Source organism: Lepeophtheirus salmonis, chromosome 13 (genome assembly GCF_016086655.4).
Source record: "Lepeophtheirus salmonis chromosome 13, UVic_Lsal_1.4, whole genome shotgun sequence".
NCBI classification, from domain to species: Eukaryota; Metazoa; Arthropoda; class Copepoda; order Siphonostomatoida; family Caligidae; genus Lepeophtheirus; species Lepeophtheirus salmonis.
Window position 1 is genome coordinate 35,371,913 of NC_052143.2, and position 13,042 is coordinate 35,384,954.

General features: G+C 34.1%; 4 protein-coding genes across 11 annotated transcripts in view; 2 read left to right on the plus strand and 2 right to left on the minus strand.

The window, feature by feature from the left end:
• Positions 1–143: 143 nt before the first annotated feature.
• On the minus strand, positions 144–3,022 carry geminin (geminin DNA replication inhibitor). Its single transcript, XM_040724036.2, has 3 exons — positions 2,498–3,022; positions 2,149–2,440; positions 144–478 (listed from the first exon to the last, which is right to left on the minus strand). Exons 1-3 carry the CDS (start codon positions 2,555–2,557, stop codon positions 273–275), a joined length of 558 nt encoding a protein of 185 aa, XP_040579970.1. The 5' UTR covers positions 2,558–3,022; the 3' UTR covers positions 144–272.
• Positions 3,023–4,581: 1,559 nt separating this feature from the next.
• On the minus strand, positions 4,582–6,803 carry LOC121128051 (adenosylhomocysteinase-like 1). The gene has a single exon (XM_040723618.2). It carries the CDS (start codon positions 6,259–6,261, stop codon positions 4,726–4,728), a length of 1,536 nt encoding a protein of 511 aa, XP_040579552.1. The 5' UTR covers positions 6,262–6,803; the 3' UTR covers positions 4,582–4,725.
• On the plus strand, positions 6,777–11,607 carry alphaCOP (coatomer subunit alpha). Of its 3 annotated transcripts, none has more exons than XM_040723617.2 (7): positions 6,777–7,252; positions 7,302–7,953; positions 8,196–8,435; positions 8,507–8,854; positions 8,916–9,640; positions 9,700–9,922; positions 9,987–11,607. In XM_040723617.2, exons 1-7 carry the CDS (start codon positions 7,173–7,175, stop codon positions 11,424–11,426), a joined length of 3,708 nt encoding a protein of 1,235 aa, XP_040579551.1. In that variant the 5' UTR covers positions 6,777–7,172; the 3' UTR covers positions 11,427–11,607. The 3 variants fall into 3 exon arrangements, with proteins under 3 accessions (XP_040579551.1, XP_040579550.1, XP_071749276.1); XM_040723616.2 differs by having other exon boundaries at positions 6,962–7,252; positions 7,302–8,001; XM_071893175.1 differs by having other exon boundaries at positions 6,962–7,252; positions 7,302–7,995.
• A 900-nt stretch (positions 11,608–12,507) lies between these two features.
• LOC121127646 (uncharacterized) overlaps positions 12,508–13,042 on the plus strand; it is a 68,525-nt gene continuing 67,990 nt past the window's right edge. For 5 of the 6 annotated variants that reach the window (XR_011783434.1, XR_011783435.1, XM_040723067.2 and 2 more), the window contains exon 1: positions 12,521–12,843. Coding sequence is in view for 4 of the 6 variants with exons in the window: in XM_040723067.2 (XP_040579001.1) it covers positions 12,666–12,843 (178 nt within the window). In the remaining 2 variants the exon portion in view is untranslated. Of the gene's footprint in view, positions 12,844–13,042 lie in introns of all 6 variants that reach the window. The other variant, XM_040723066.2, reaches the window with a different exon arrangement.

Sequence of the window (13,042 nt, forward strand, 5' to 3'; positions counted from 1 at the left end):
TAACTATGAATTTGCATTAGGTTTACTTTACACAAAAGAATGAAATTCTAGATTACAATCGTTATATAAAAGTACGGTTATCTCTTTCGACTGATAATATATAAAAATTATGAATCAAAAATAATTTAAAAGATTGAACAATATTAATATTTTAACTGCAATAGTTTTTAATTTGCTAAAAAATAATACAACATTTTCGGGTCCAATTTTAACACAAAGTTGAGGAACGTGGGGCAAACATAATTTATAAATTGCTCCCATTGATTCATACATTAGGTTTCTTCTTTACTTTCCATGACAAGAGATTTCATTTCACCGACAATCTCTTCCGCTGCTTTTAAACTCTCTTGGAGGGAAGTAACTTGATAGTGAAGATCTGCATTTTCAATATGGAGTCCTTCATTCTCATTAAGACTTTCATTTAGAGCTTCGAGTCGTTTTTCGGCTAATTCCTTCCAATAAGTTTCGTCTTCTGTTTCTGAAAAAATTTAAAGAAAAAGTATGAACTTATTTCCATTCTGCATTCATTTATAACGATGATCAATAAAATTTATACTGTCGAGCAAGAAATCATCTTACCCATATGAAGAGTTTGTGATTTTTTTACATTAACATCCATCGTTTTTTTTTTTTGGTTTTTTTACGATAAAATTCCATGATAAATGGACCAGATATGGAAGACAATATAAAGAATTATCAAAAGAAGTAAAGTAACTTTTCCCTTTTTTCTATTTATTTAAAAATCTAAATAACTATAATTTTAATTAAATTGATAATATCACTTTTGATATTGTAATGCTCATTTGTTTGAATTTCCATGGAATTATGTTTTAAAAAAAAGGTGCATATAAATTTTTTTGAAGGAGATATAACATAATAACAAATGTTTACTATTTGCGAGTAAGTCAATATTACTTTGCTTTAAATATTAGTTTAGATGATCCATAATTTAAAAAAAAAAAGTAATAAGGGAGGATCTGCTTAATTTTGAGGACAAAAAACTAAAGAAAAATACTAGAAAATATGCTCAGATCTTGCATAATTATTTAATCTTTCGTTTTATAGATTTTTTAATATTTAAATCGACTTAGTTTAGTATTTAAGTGATACAATAATACAACAAATACGTCAAAAGTCTTAATTGTTGCCGAAACTAATTTTCATGGAAATTTCTACATTTATTTATCACACAAAAATTTATCATACCCTGATAAAGTGTAAAAACGAAAATGAAACTTGCCAAAAACTTAACTTTACAGCAACAAAAATAAAGGAATTGTAAAATTATATATAATTAGAACGTCTAATATTACGTAAATCCGGTATGAGAATTATAAGTATTGAAATTTGAAGAATAGGGAAAATGATAATGAATAAATGAGTCATTTGATAAATAAATGTAGTGTGTCTACATAAAAGCAATCTGAACAAAAATCCAGAAAATGGGAAAATCCCAATACATTTTTTTACTTCATATAAACATACTGTCCAATATTTCATGGACATAGCATTCAAATTTGTGGGATGAGTATATATATCCAAGATTTGATTTTTTTTTTAAATGCTCCTTTGTTTGGTCAGATAAGAGTTGCACTGATAACGTATAAGTAATATGATAGTATTACAGTCAATCCATCTGATATAGGAATTGCCTTTGAAGTCGCATGTACATTATGTATTTTGCCTTCTCTAGGTACGAGAGACTATTGAACCTACACACATTGAATCCAAGAGAAGAATTTCCCCCGAGTGCGTTTGAGTCAATTATAGGTCTTATATTCAAATTTGTGGGATGAGTTGATATAAACAAGATTTTTAGGTAAATCTATGAATTGATCAGTCTTTTTTTGTGACGATCCTTTTTTTTTTTTTTTTTGCTCCTCCAAGGGTAATTTGCAATACACCCCAAGGGTTGGTTACTAAGAACAATTTGAGGATGCTTTGTGGAGGAATACAAATGTAATCCAGGCTCCATTTTGAGAAAAATCCCTCTAGCTTGCTTTCGAGTTGACGGGGCACATATTAATAATTATTGTAGCGGGAAAGATGAGAATATTATATTTTTTTAAATAGAGGAAATGATTCTAAAACTCCGTATGAATAGTAAATTTGTGTAGAACAAGTATTTTCTCCGAGAAGGAAACTCACCCGAATACATGAAAGCTTCCGCTTCAGCGGCTTCCATGTACTTTCCAGACAGACGAGTTTGAACCTCCGAATCTGTCATTTCAATTGCCTCACATTGAACCTCTTGGTCCGTCACAGAAGATGATTCCAATTTTTTAGTTGTGGTTGCTGTTACGGGATCCTGGTAGATGACAAAGTCTTTTCCTTGACGAAGCGATCCCTGGCTACGAAGAGAGTTGATGGCAATTTCGTTCAGAGTCACGCGTCCAGAAGTCTTGCCCGAACTCTTTCCAACTCCTTTTGTCGGCTTCTTCTACAATAATTACATTGGACTGTGTACAATATTATTCCTATTTAATAAATGTCTTACCATTTTCAAAGAGACTTGCGAGTCTATGTTTTCCGCATTCTCAATAATTAAATCCGACATTCCTCCTTCCTTTCTGGTTCAGCTTCTCCTTCGCCACAATTTTTACTTATTACTTTCTTCTTCTTCTTTAATTCAAATTTGGAGGAGGGAAAAAAGAAAAAGGGAGAGAAAAGAAGAAGTAGCTGCTAGAAAAGAGGCTAGATAGAGCAGAGAGCTAGCTAGAGAATTAAAAAAACAAGATACTTAGAACCTCTAGGTATCCTGGAAAAAAGGAGATGAAACGGAGCTAGCTGTAACTCCTAACAACTTATAAGTTATAAAACGTTCAAGAGTTACATTAATTCTACCTATGAATTCTTAGATACCTAAGACTTCATTGATTATACATACCATGCAAGGAAGTTTATCCATTTAAATTTTGTTTTGGACTCCAAAAATATCGTAGAAGAAAAAATTTAATCGCAAAATACCAACTTATGCTGCAGGGCAAAAATTTTAACTTTTGAAATTTAAAAAACCCCCCCCATAAAAAAATAATATAAATATAATCCTATAGATAGTAACTAAATACTTGGGCCATTGAATATACTATCACAGGATTGAACAGTAAAAATTATCAATACAATAGTAGTCAAATCAAACAGAATTGGGCGCACTAAATAAATCATTTTTTTTTCTTCAAAATTTGGATATTTTGAAAACTTCTTAAGAAAGTAGACACATTAAGATCAAACAAGTTTTGTAACAAATATAGTTTACTAAAATAAGCCGGGAGTATCAACTATAATAGAAAACATTTTATAAAACAATACCGAACTTATCTTTGATTTACAAAAAAATATTTATATTGTACCTATCATTCATTTTAGTAGTACAATCTTTCTTATCAAAGTTCTATCGCTTATTAGTTATAACTTATAACTTTGTCGAAAATGATTTATCTTTTCTGTAACAAAATGCATCGCATTTTCCATGCGATGATGTTTGCTTTGTTACGGAAACTATAACTAAATTTGAATTTAAAAAAATATATATTATTTATTAAGTCCCATTTCCGAGTAGTAGCAGTAGCAGATAAAGATTGATTGCTTTCCAAATATACAATTAATTTTTGGAGTGTGTTATTTTTCAAAAAATTTTCATAGAAATTTTTACAAAATATATAATAAATAAAATATTTTGATTGGTGCAGAGAGGCATATTTTAAGAAATTCAGCATGGTATTTCATGAATAAGTATAATCGGCCCTATTTTTTTTTAATGACCTTTATCAATTAATTTCTCTCCATGAGATTCGATTAACATAGCTTAATTTTTTTATAACCCTGAGAACTTGTTTTACAATATATGGCAATACAATTATCTGGAGTGAAATTGGGTTTCCAACAGCTCTTAATAAATAACATATTAACTAATAAGTATGTAATTTAAGTTATAGCTATAACTTAACATAGATATTTATTATATAGAAGGGAATGTTAAATATTACGAATAATGTATAGGACACATAAAAATACTTTTACCATGTTCCTATACCTTCTGTTGTGTAATCTTGAATCTTTTGTCACGTACCGTAAAAAGGTAGAAAGAAAAAAAAAAAGAAAAAAAGAGGAAAATATACCAACTATTCTCTTCATATCCTGATGATTTTATTTATTCTATTAATTGTTGATTATAAATAAATTAAACGTTCTGCGAGCTAGCTAGTAGTTAAAAAAAATACTTCAATTATAATTTATGATAGTATTTTATCTCATATTACCCACTATTTAATTAATAAAACATTGTGCATACATATTAATTTAACTAATAATACTTCAAGACTTTCGGAAAGAGGGGTTGAAAGAAACAATTAGTTTAAAATACAAAGTCTTATATGATTTTTACGCTCATTGTAGAGTTGAAAATCTACGTTTCTGTAGCTTCTTCAGCATCATATATATTTCATATGAATGATTGGAAGTGTTTTTATTTAAAATAATAATTACTTCTTTGAAATTTTGATTTTATGAATACTTTTACCGGTAGGAGATAAATGACATAAATTTCCCTGATATGAATATAAATTATTATTCAACTTTATGTTTGTGTAAAGTTATTTATTTTCATTTTTTTAACTATTAAAAATCTATTAATAACATATTCAAGATAAGATAATTACTTCGAATCAAATTCTAAACCAACATAAAAAAATGCACAAAATAAAAAAAATATTAACATACTTAAATTTAATATCTGTAGTAGTTGGGTTTAAAAGGCCCCATTTTATTTAATCCCATGTATTTTGCCTGTTCATCAGATAGTTCCGTTAAATGCGAATCAAATGTTGTTAAATGAAGACTAGCAACAAACTCATCCATCAACTTAGGCATTAAATATACTTCCGATTTGTATCGACCTGATGGGGCATTGTACAACTCTATCAATGCCAATGCTTGAGTACATGTTGAAATAGAAACAACATTGCTTGGCACAGAAGAACAAGACAAATTGACACGTCGGCCCTCTGCTAGAAGAACCATTCTCTTTCCATTAGGCCAAAGTATATGGTCCACTTGTGGGCGAACCTTCTCCCATGTTAAATCTTGAGTTTTAAGAGAAATTACATCAATTTCCGAATTTGAATGCCCCATATTACACACGATAGCTCCATTTTTTAATTTATCCATATGTTCACGAGTCACAACAGACTTATTGCCAGTAGCCGTAATAACTATATCTACATGCTTGACAACTTCAAAGAGTCTTACAACTTGAAAACCTTCCATACATGCTTGCAAGGCACAAATGGGATCCACCTCAGTAACAAATACAATACATCCCATGGCTTTTAAACTGGAACAACATCCTTTTCCAACTTGACCGAATCCGCATACAACAACCTGCTTCCCACCGAACATCATATCGGTGGTTCTTTTGAGACTATCTAAAATAGACTCTCTACAAGAATATAAATTGTCAAACTTAATCTTAATAATAGAATCGTTGACATTCATTGCAGGTGCTAATAATTTGGATGCCTGTGACATTTGATACAGGCGATGCACACCAGTGATGCTTTCCTCTACGATACCTTTGAGCAATTTAAAAGTGGAATTATACTTTTTAAAAAGTAAATGGGTTGCATCTCCCCCATCATCCAGAACTAAATTGGGTTGCCAATTGATGAATGAGATACATTTATCAATGCACCACCAAAAGTCTTCTTCGGACTCGCCTCTCCAGGCAAACACAGGAATATTATTTTCTGCTAAAGCCGCTGCAACTTCATTTTGAGTGGAATAGATATTGCATGCAGCCCAACGGACCTGTGCACCTAAAGCAATAAGTGTTTCAATCAGTACTGCAGTTTGAGCATTAATATGGGTGCAACCAACAATCTTGGCACCACTCAGCGGCTTATCATCTTTAGCTTTATTACGAAGGGCCATGATGCCTGGCATTTCCTGCTCTGCAATCTCTATTTCTCGCCGTCCAAAGGCATGTTGGCTAATGCGTCTCACACAGAAATCAGATATTCCTTTCGAATTCTGTTGTACTTTATTCCTCGGGGATAATTTTTCTTCGTCAGAGCTACTTTCTGAATAGGATCCGGAAGAGACACTGTCTTGGCTAGACGCGGATGTGGATCGACTTCGATACTTCTTTCTCGAGCCAACTACTTTTGTAGGAACGGGGTTCTCATTTCGACCAGCATTCTCCTGATATTTCTCTCCTAATCCTGATACGTTCGTTGGGATTTGCACTGGAACTGGGAGGGACATTTTACAAAATATACTCACAACAACTATATTCAATAATTAATAATCTCAGAGACTTGGACTAAATTAATTAGAGGATTAATTAATGAGTGAGAGAGACAGAGAGACAAGCTTTAACCTGAGAATAATTTATTCCAATTAGACGAAAAAAATTGTAACTTTTATACTATGAACATAAAGTTCGTCTATCACTACGATCATTCCTATGTGGCATAAAGCTAGCTTTGAAACAAGGTAGCAAGACGAAGATCACGTGATCCATAGTTGTACAAGGTAGTAGTCGTAGCGACATTTTGAAGCTCGCTAGGGCGGCCGTCGAGTAAACTAGAATATTACTCCATAACTAACTGTACAACCTTCATGAATGTACCCTTTTGACTGAATTAACAAGGTTAATTCTGGGAAAGGAAGGAAAAGTTGTATGGGGCCTTACAGGCAAAGGAGAAAAAATGATATAATGACGTCATCTGTGGTATAATAAAAAGTGACATCTAGCGCGGGCAAGAAGATAACTCCACGACTATGTTAATGTATTTCCTCAAGCAAACACTATTTTGTTTTAAAGGTTTGAAGTGGCATATTTATTACACGATCTGCGCTGCGTAAACCCGTTCCTTTTTTCCTCTATCTAGCTAGCTGGTGTAGACAGTGGTAGTAGATGTGAGTGCGTGTCTCTGTATTTCTATCTACGTGTATTGGATGTAGTTCTTCACTTGCTGCTTGAATGGAATGAAATGAATAATTCTTAATTGCTTATTGGTTGGCTGTCCGCTCCCTCTTCGGTCTTTTTTACTGCTGTGTGTATCTACTAATCGTAATCTAGCACAAAGTTGTGACGTTGTCACTCTTCCTATTCCAAAGTTGAGAATTCAAGGAGTTTAGAAACGGGAGTGATCCTCTCTTCAACTAAGGTTATGTTAACAAAGTTCGAGACTAAGAGTCCAAGGGTGAAAGGCTTGGCCTTTCATCCCAAACGCCCCTGGATTTTGGCCAGGTAAGGCTTCCTATGTTGTTGATGCAATCCTTTAATCTCCTCCTTTCAGTCTGCACAATGGAGTGATTCAGCTCTGGGACTATCGAATGTGCACTCTGCTGGAGAAATTCGATGAGCACGAAGGACCCGTGCGGGGCATTGACTTCCACAAGCAGCAGCCGCTCTTTGTCTCCGGTGGAGACGATTACAAAATCAAAGTTTGGAATTACAAGCTGAAGCGCTGTCTGTTTCAGCTCTTGGGACATTTGGATTACATTCGTACCACTTTTTTCCACCACGAGTATCCCTGGGTCCTCTCCGCTTCGGACGATCAAACCATCCGTATTTGGAATTGGCAGTCTCGCTCCTGTGTCTCTGTTCTCACAGGACATAATCACTATGTGATGAGCGCTTCTTTTCATCCCTCCGAGGATCTCTTGGTCTCAGCCTCACTGGATCAGAGTGTTCGTGTTTGGGACATTTCGGGTCTTCGCAAAAAGAATGTGGCTCTAGGTCCAGATGATGTGCATCATTCTCTCAAATCCACTGGAAGTGCCGCTAATAATACAGACCTCTTTGGAGTGGCGGATTGTGTTGTCAAGCATGTTCTTGAAGGACATGATCGGGGAGTTAATTGGGCATCTTTTCATCCAACGATGCCTCTTATTGTTTCTGGTGCGGACGATCGACAAATAAAGCTCTGGAGGATGAACGAATCCAAGGTAGATCTCAGGCTAGGAGGAAAACATTTGGGTATAGGGACGGTAGGAGTAAGTTTTCTATATACTAGATTTTGATTTTTTTTTTTTGAAGATTTGGTTGATTTTAAGAATTGCAATATAGGCAGGATAGGCGATTAGATATCAGGTATTTAGGGTGTTGTACATATACCGATGTTAGATAGAAAACACTTTATAAAAATACTTGAAATGTGTTTTGTATAAATAAATCTATTTTTTTAAAGGCATGGGAAGTCGACACTTGCAGAGGACATTATAACAACGTATCTTGTGTACTTTTCCATCCGAGGCAAGATCTAATTATCTCTAACTCTGAAGATCGAACCATCAGAGTTTGGGATACAGCCAAAAGAACATGTATTAATACATTCCGTAGAGAACACGATCGATTTTGGGTTATCAGCTCACATCCAACGCTTAATTTATTTGCAGCTGGTCATGACTCGGGCATGGTTGTATTTAAGGTAATGCCATTATTTTACTCTCGAAATAAGTCGTTTTTCAAAAAAATAACATTTTGCCTTTCATATTTTAGTTGGAACGTGAAAGACCAGCATATGCCCTACATGGAAACATTCTGTACTATGTCAAGGAGCGATATTTAAGAAAATTAGATTTTACTACGTCTAAAGACAAGCCTGTTATGCAATTAAGAGGAGGAACTCGAAGCCCAGTTTACTCTTTATCTTACAATCAAGCAGAAGACGCTGTCCTCTGCTGCACTCGTAACTCAACTCTTGAAAATTCTATCTATGATTTATATTCAATCCCAAAGGATTTTGATAGCTCTAATCCTGATACTCCCGAAGGAAAGCGGTCGCCAGGTTTAACTGCAGTTTGGGTAGCCAGAAACAGATTTGCAGTATTAGATAGATCACATTCCGTGAGTTAAAACTAATTTTTATATAATTACATAACTCATTTGCATTTCTATAATTTATTAGCTCATTATTAAAAATTTGAAGAATGAATTGACAAAAAAAATTCAAACCCCAAATTGTAGTGAAATTTTCCCTGCTGGTACAGGAATGCTTCTTCTAAGAGATAGCGAATTTGTAACACTGTTTGACGTTCAGCAAAAGCGTAACATGGGTAGTGTTAAAATTCCCAAATGCCGTTACGTTATTTGGTCGAACGATATGTCAACGGTTGCTCTTTTGAGTAAACACGTCATCCTCATATGCGACAAGAAACTTGAACTTCTGTGTACCATTAATGAAAATACTCGAGTTAAATCTGCAACTTGGGACGATTCTGGTGTTTTGATTTATACCACTTCCAATCATATCAAATATGCAATTACGAATGGGGATCATGGAATTATTCGAACTTTGGATCTTCCTATCTATCTGACAAGAATCAAAGGAAGTCAGGTATTCTGCCTTGATCGTGAATGCAAGCCTCGAATTTTGAATATTGACCCCACTGAATATAAGTTCAAGCTTGCCCTTATTAACCGTAAATATGACGAAGTTCTGCATATGGTTCGAAATGCTAAACTTGTTGGCCAAAGTATCATAGGTTATTTGCAAAAGAAGGGCTATCCTGAAGTAGCTCTTCACTTTGTTAAGGATGAGAAGACAAGATTTGCTCTGGCATTAGAGTGTTCTGATATTGACGCAGCAATGGAGGCTGCAAAAGCTTTAGACGATAAGGAATGTTGGGAAAGGTAAGAAGGTCGTTTTAAGTTTAATTAAGAACGTATAAGAATTGTTTTTTTGACTATAGTTTAGGAGAAGCAGCTTTAATGGAGGGAAATATTCAAGTCGTAGAAGTTTGTTATCAAAGGACAAAGAATTTCGATAAATTATCCTTTTTGTATCTTATCACTGGTAATCTCGAAAAATTGAGAAAAATGATGAAAATTGCTGAAATTCGGAAGGATACGTCTGCTCATTTCCAAACAGCACTTTATTTAGGAGATGTTCGTGAAAGAGTTAAAGTTCTAAAGGTATAAATATGCGGATGTATTTCGTTTAATATTGTAATACATTGTTTTCAATTCCTTCATTTAGAATTGTGATCAAAAGATATTGGCTTATCTTACTGCCAAAACACATGGTTTGGAGGAAGAAGCAGAGGAAATTAAGGCGTCCTTGCCCGAAGATACTAAACTTCCTGAGCCAAATCCTGATGCTAAACTTTTACAGCCTTGTCGTCCTGCTATGCCAGATGATTCTAACTGGCCACGACTGACCGTAAGCAAGGGTTTCTTCGAAGGTATTAAAGCTGTTAGATCCAGTGGAGTTGGCGGAGGTGTTGTTAATAAAGCTGGTGTTGGGAAATTGGCGATGGAAGAAGAGGAGGAAGTTCCTCTAGATGAAGGAGCTTGGGGTGATGATCTTGGGTTAGAAGAAGACGATGAGAACGAATTTAAAGATGCCGTGGAAGACGGAAATAAATCAGAAAATGATGCTGGTTGGGACGTTGACGACGATGACTTGGAACTCCCTGCTGATCTTGATCCCTCTCCCTCAAAAGTTGTGGTTGATGAGGGCTACTTTGTTCCACCAACAAAAGGGAAAAATCCTACTCAGTTATGGTTAAATAACTCTCAATTGCCTGTCGATCATATTGTCGCAGGATGTTTTGAATCTGCATTTAGACTTTTACATGATCAAGTTGGTGTTGTAAACTTTGAACCCTATCGTTCAAATTTCATGGCCAACTTTTCACGTAGTCGGACTTGGTTTCAAGCTCTTCCTGGTTTGCCTTCATTAAATGGATATCCTCAAAGTAACTGGAGAGACGGAAGTTCTAAATCAGGTCTTCCTGCTGTTGGAGTTAAGATGACTGATTTAGTAAGTCGTTTGCAAACATGCTATCAGTTCACTACGAGTGGAAAATTCGGAGATGCAGTTGATAAACTTCGATCCATTGTTTATACAATTCCTTTATTAGTAGTAGAAACGAAACCTGATGAAGCCGAAGCCCAAGAAATGCGAACAATTGTTAGTAATTATTTAGTGGGCTTAATAATGGAGTCCATGAGAAAAGAGCTTCCGAAAGGAAGTCTCGAGGAACAAAAACGTCTTTGTGAAATGGCTGCATATTTTACTCATTGTAATTTACAACCCATTCATCAAATACTAACATTAAGAACAGCATGTAACCTCTTTTTCAAATTGAAGAATTTTAAAACTTCTGGATCATTTGCTCGCCGACTCTTGGAACTTGGCCCTAAACCCGAAGTTGCATCTCAAACTAGAAAAATCCTGCAAGCATGTGATAAGAACCCTGTCGACGAACACAAGGTCGAATATGATGAATTTAATCCCTTTGATATCTGTGGTCGATCTTTCACTCCTATCTATAGAGGTCAGGCTAAAGAAGATTGTCCATTTTGTCTCGCTAAATTCAAACCTGAATTCAAAAACGAATTATGTAATATCTGCAATGCTGGACAAATTGGAAAGTCAGTTCAGGGCCTTAAAATCCGAAGGAAGATTCGTTAAATATTACTATTATAATAATAATTTTTTTTTGGTTATCATTCATTATTTAGTTAATGTTATTTTAAGTATTAACTCTTTTTAAGTTTATTTTCTATGAAATATATATTGCGTGCTTTTAATCGTTTGTATCAACTGGTCGAATTTTAAGTTCTAAGTGAAATAAATATTTCATGCCACCAAAGTTATATCTGTCGATATTTAATTTACTCGTGTCAATGTTAAGACAATTTTTTAGGCTTCCAATTTATTTTATTCGATTAGTAATTAGATTTGCTACATTACTTTGAATATAATATTTTCATGTGACGGTAACCCTGTTGTTGATGTCGGCCATTTTTGGGGGCTAAACAACCCAAATTTTACAACCATTAAAACTTTTTTTAATGAATATTAAGGAAAATAGTGAACTATTACAATGGGAAGATAAATATATTTTTCTCTAAATTCATGGGCCTTGATGGATTCAAAAGAATTAATTGTTCAAATTTACCATTTATAAGGATTTTAAGTACATATGACTGATTAAATTTAAATATCGGGGATGTTCATTGGCATCAATTATTATTCAATGCAGGTGGTTTTTTTTAATAATATAAATGGAAACTATCAACTATGAGACCACAACAAGGCGTCTCTTTCAATTATGATGTCAATGAAAACGTTATATTCAGCGCATTATTCGCATCAAAGTTTCGTTGAATCATAAATGATAGTAGACACTAACTTAGTCTACTGTATTTATGTCATATTTTATAAAAAGCGTAGCTATACTTTTATATTTGAAAATCCTACGTTATGACATTAAATTAGATTTTAAATAGGGAAATTGGTTTTTCGTTTTTAATTAATATATTTAGGAAATGTAATGGAACTATTTAATAAGATTTTTTAACCATGGTTTTGAGGGATACACTATGAATATAAAGTTGGTGGGAACATGCAATCGAACTCATTAAGTTCGACTTTCGTATCTAAGTACAGTGGAATTTATAATCAATTGTGTAATGCACGATCTATCCTTTTTACCTAACCCAAAATAAGACAAAGAATGAAAGATAGAGAAGTGATTTAATCGTTTCTTGTTTCAACAAAAAACGGATTATCGAGTTGAACTACTATAAACGACGCCTATATAATTTCTGTTTCTTCTGTTTTGGTGGTATAGAAGCAGCCAGCCTTTTCTCTCCAATCCATAAATATCCACCGAAATCCGATTTTATCTACGTCATCAAGACGAGTATGTCAAATTTATCTCTCTTAGGAGAGACTTCTACTTCCATGTCTGATTTGTCGAATGGAAGAGGGCCTGCTACTTTGTGTAAACCCAGCTCTAAGTCGGCTCTTCCCGTAGACGCTCTCCACTTTGCAGTATGGTATGGGAGAACAACTGAAGTCAAGAAACTCATAATCGAAGGAGGTAAGTCGCTACTTTCATTTTTCTTATCATAGCAATAATATCCGTTCAAAGTATGGATCTATAATAATTATTAGCATTGTTAGCTGATAGGGATGTCAAAATTGTCTAAATCCTCGGCGAGTGTCAATCAAAAAGAAAAATAAATGTTGACAATTTTGATAGACGACATATTATCTGATATTTGCTGACATAGGTCACC

What these genes read in the sequence shown, in the direction of transcription:
- alphaCOP (XM_040723616.2), top strand. Translation starts at nt 7,173, where the DNA reads ATGTTAACAAAGTTCGAGACTAAGAGTCCAAGGGTGAAAGGCTTGGCC. An exon ending in CGCCCCTGGATTTTGGCCAG is followed by an intron (nt 7,253 to 7,301) that starts GTAAGGCTTCCT and finishes TCCTCCTTTCAG; the next exon opens with TCTGCACAATGGAGTGATTC. An exon ending in AAAGAGTTAAAGTTCTAAAG is followed by an intron (nt 9,923 to 9,986) that starts GTATAAATATGC and finishes TCCTTCATTTAG; the next exon opens with AATTGTGATCAAAAGATATT.
- LOC121128051 (XM_040723618.2), bottom strand. Translation starts at nt 6,261, where the DNA reads ATGTCCCTCCCAGTTCCAGTGCAAATCCCAACGAACGTATCAGGATTA.
- geminin (XM_040724036.2), bottom strand. Translation starts at nt 2,557, where the DNA reads ATGTCGGATTTAATTATTGAGAATGCGGAAAACATAGACTCGCAAGTC. An exon ending in CGCAAGTCTCTTTGAAAATG is followed by an intron (nt 2,441 to 2,497) that starts GTAAGACATTTA and finishes TAATTATTGTAG; the next exon opens with AAGAAGCCGACAAAAGGAGT. An exon ending in GGAAGCTTTCATGTATTCGG is followed by an intron (nt 479 to 2,148) that starts GTGAGTTTCCTT and finishes AAATTTTTTCAG; the next exon opens with AAACAGAAGACGAAACTTAT.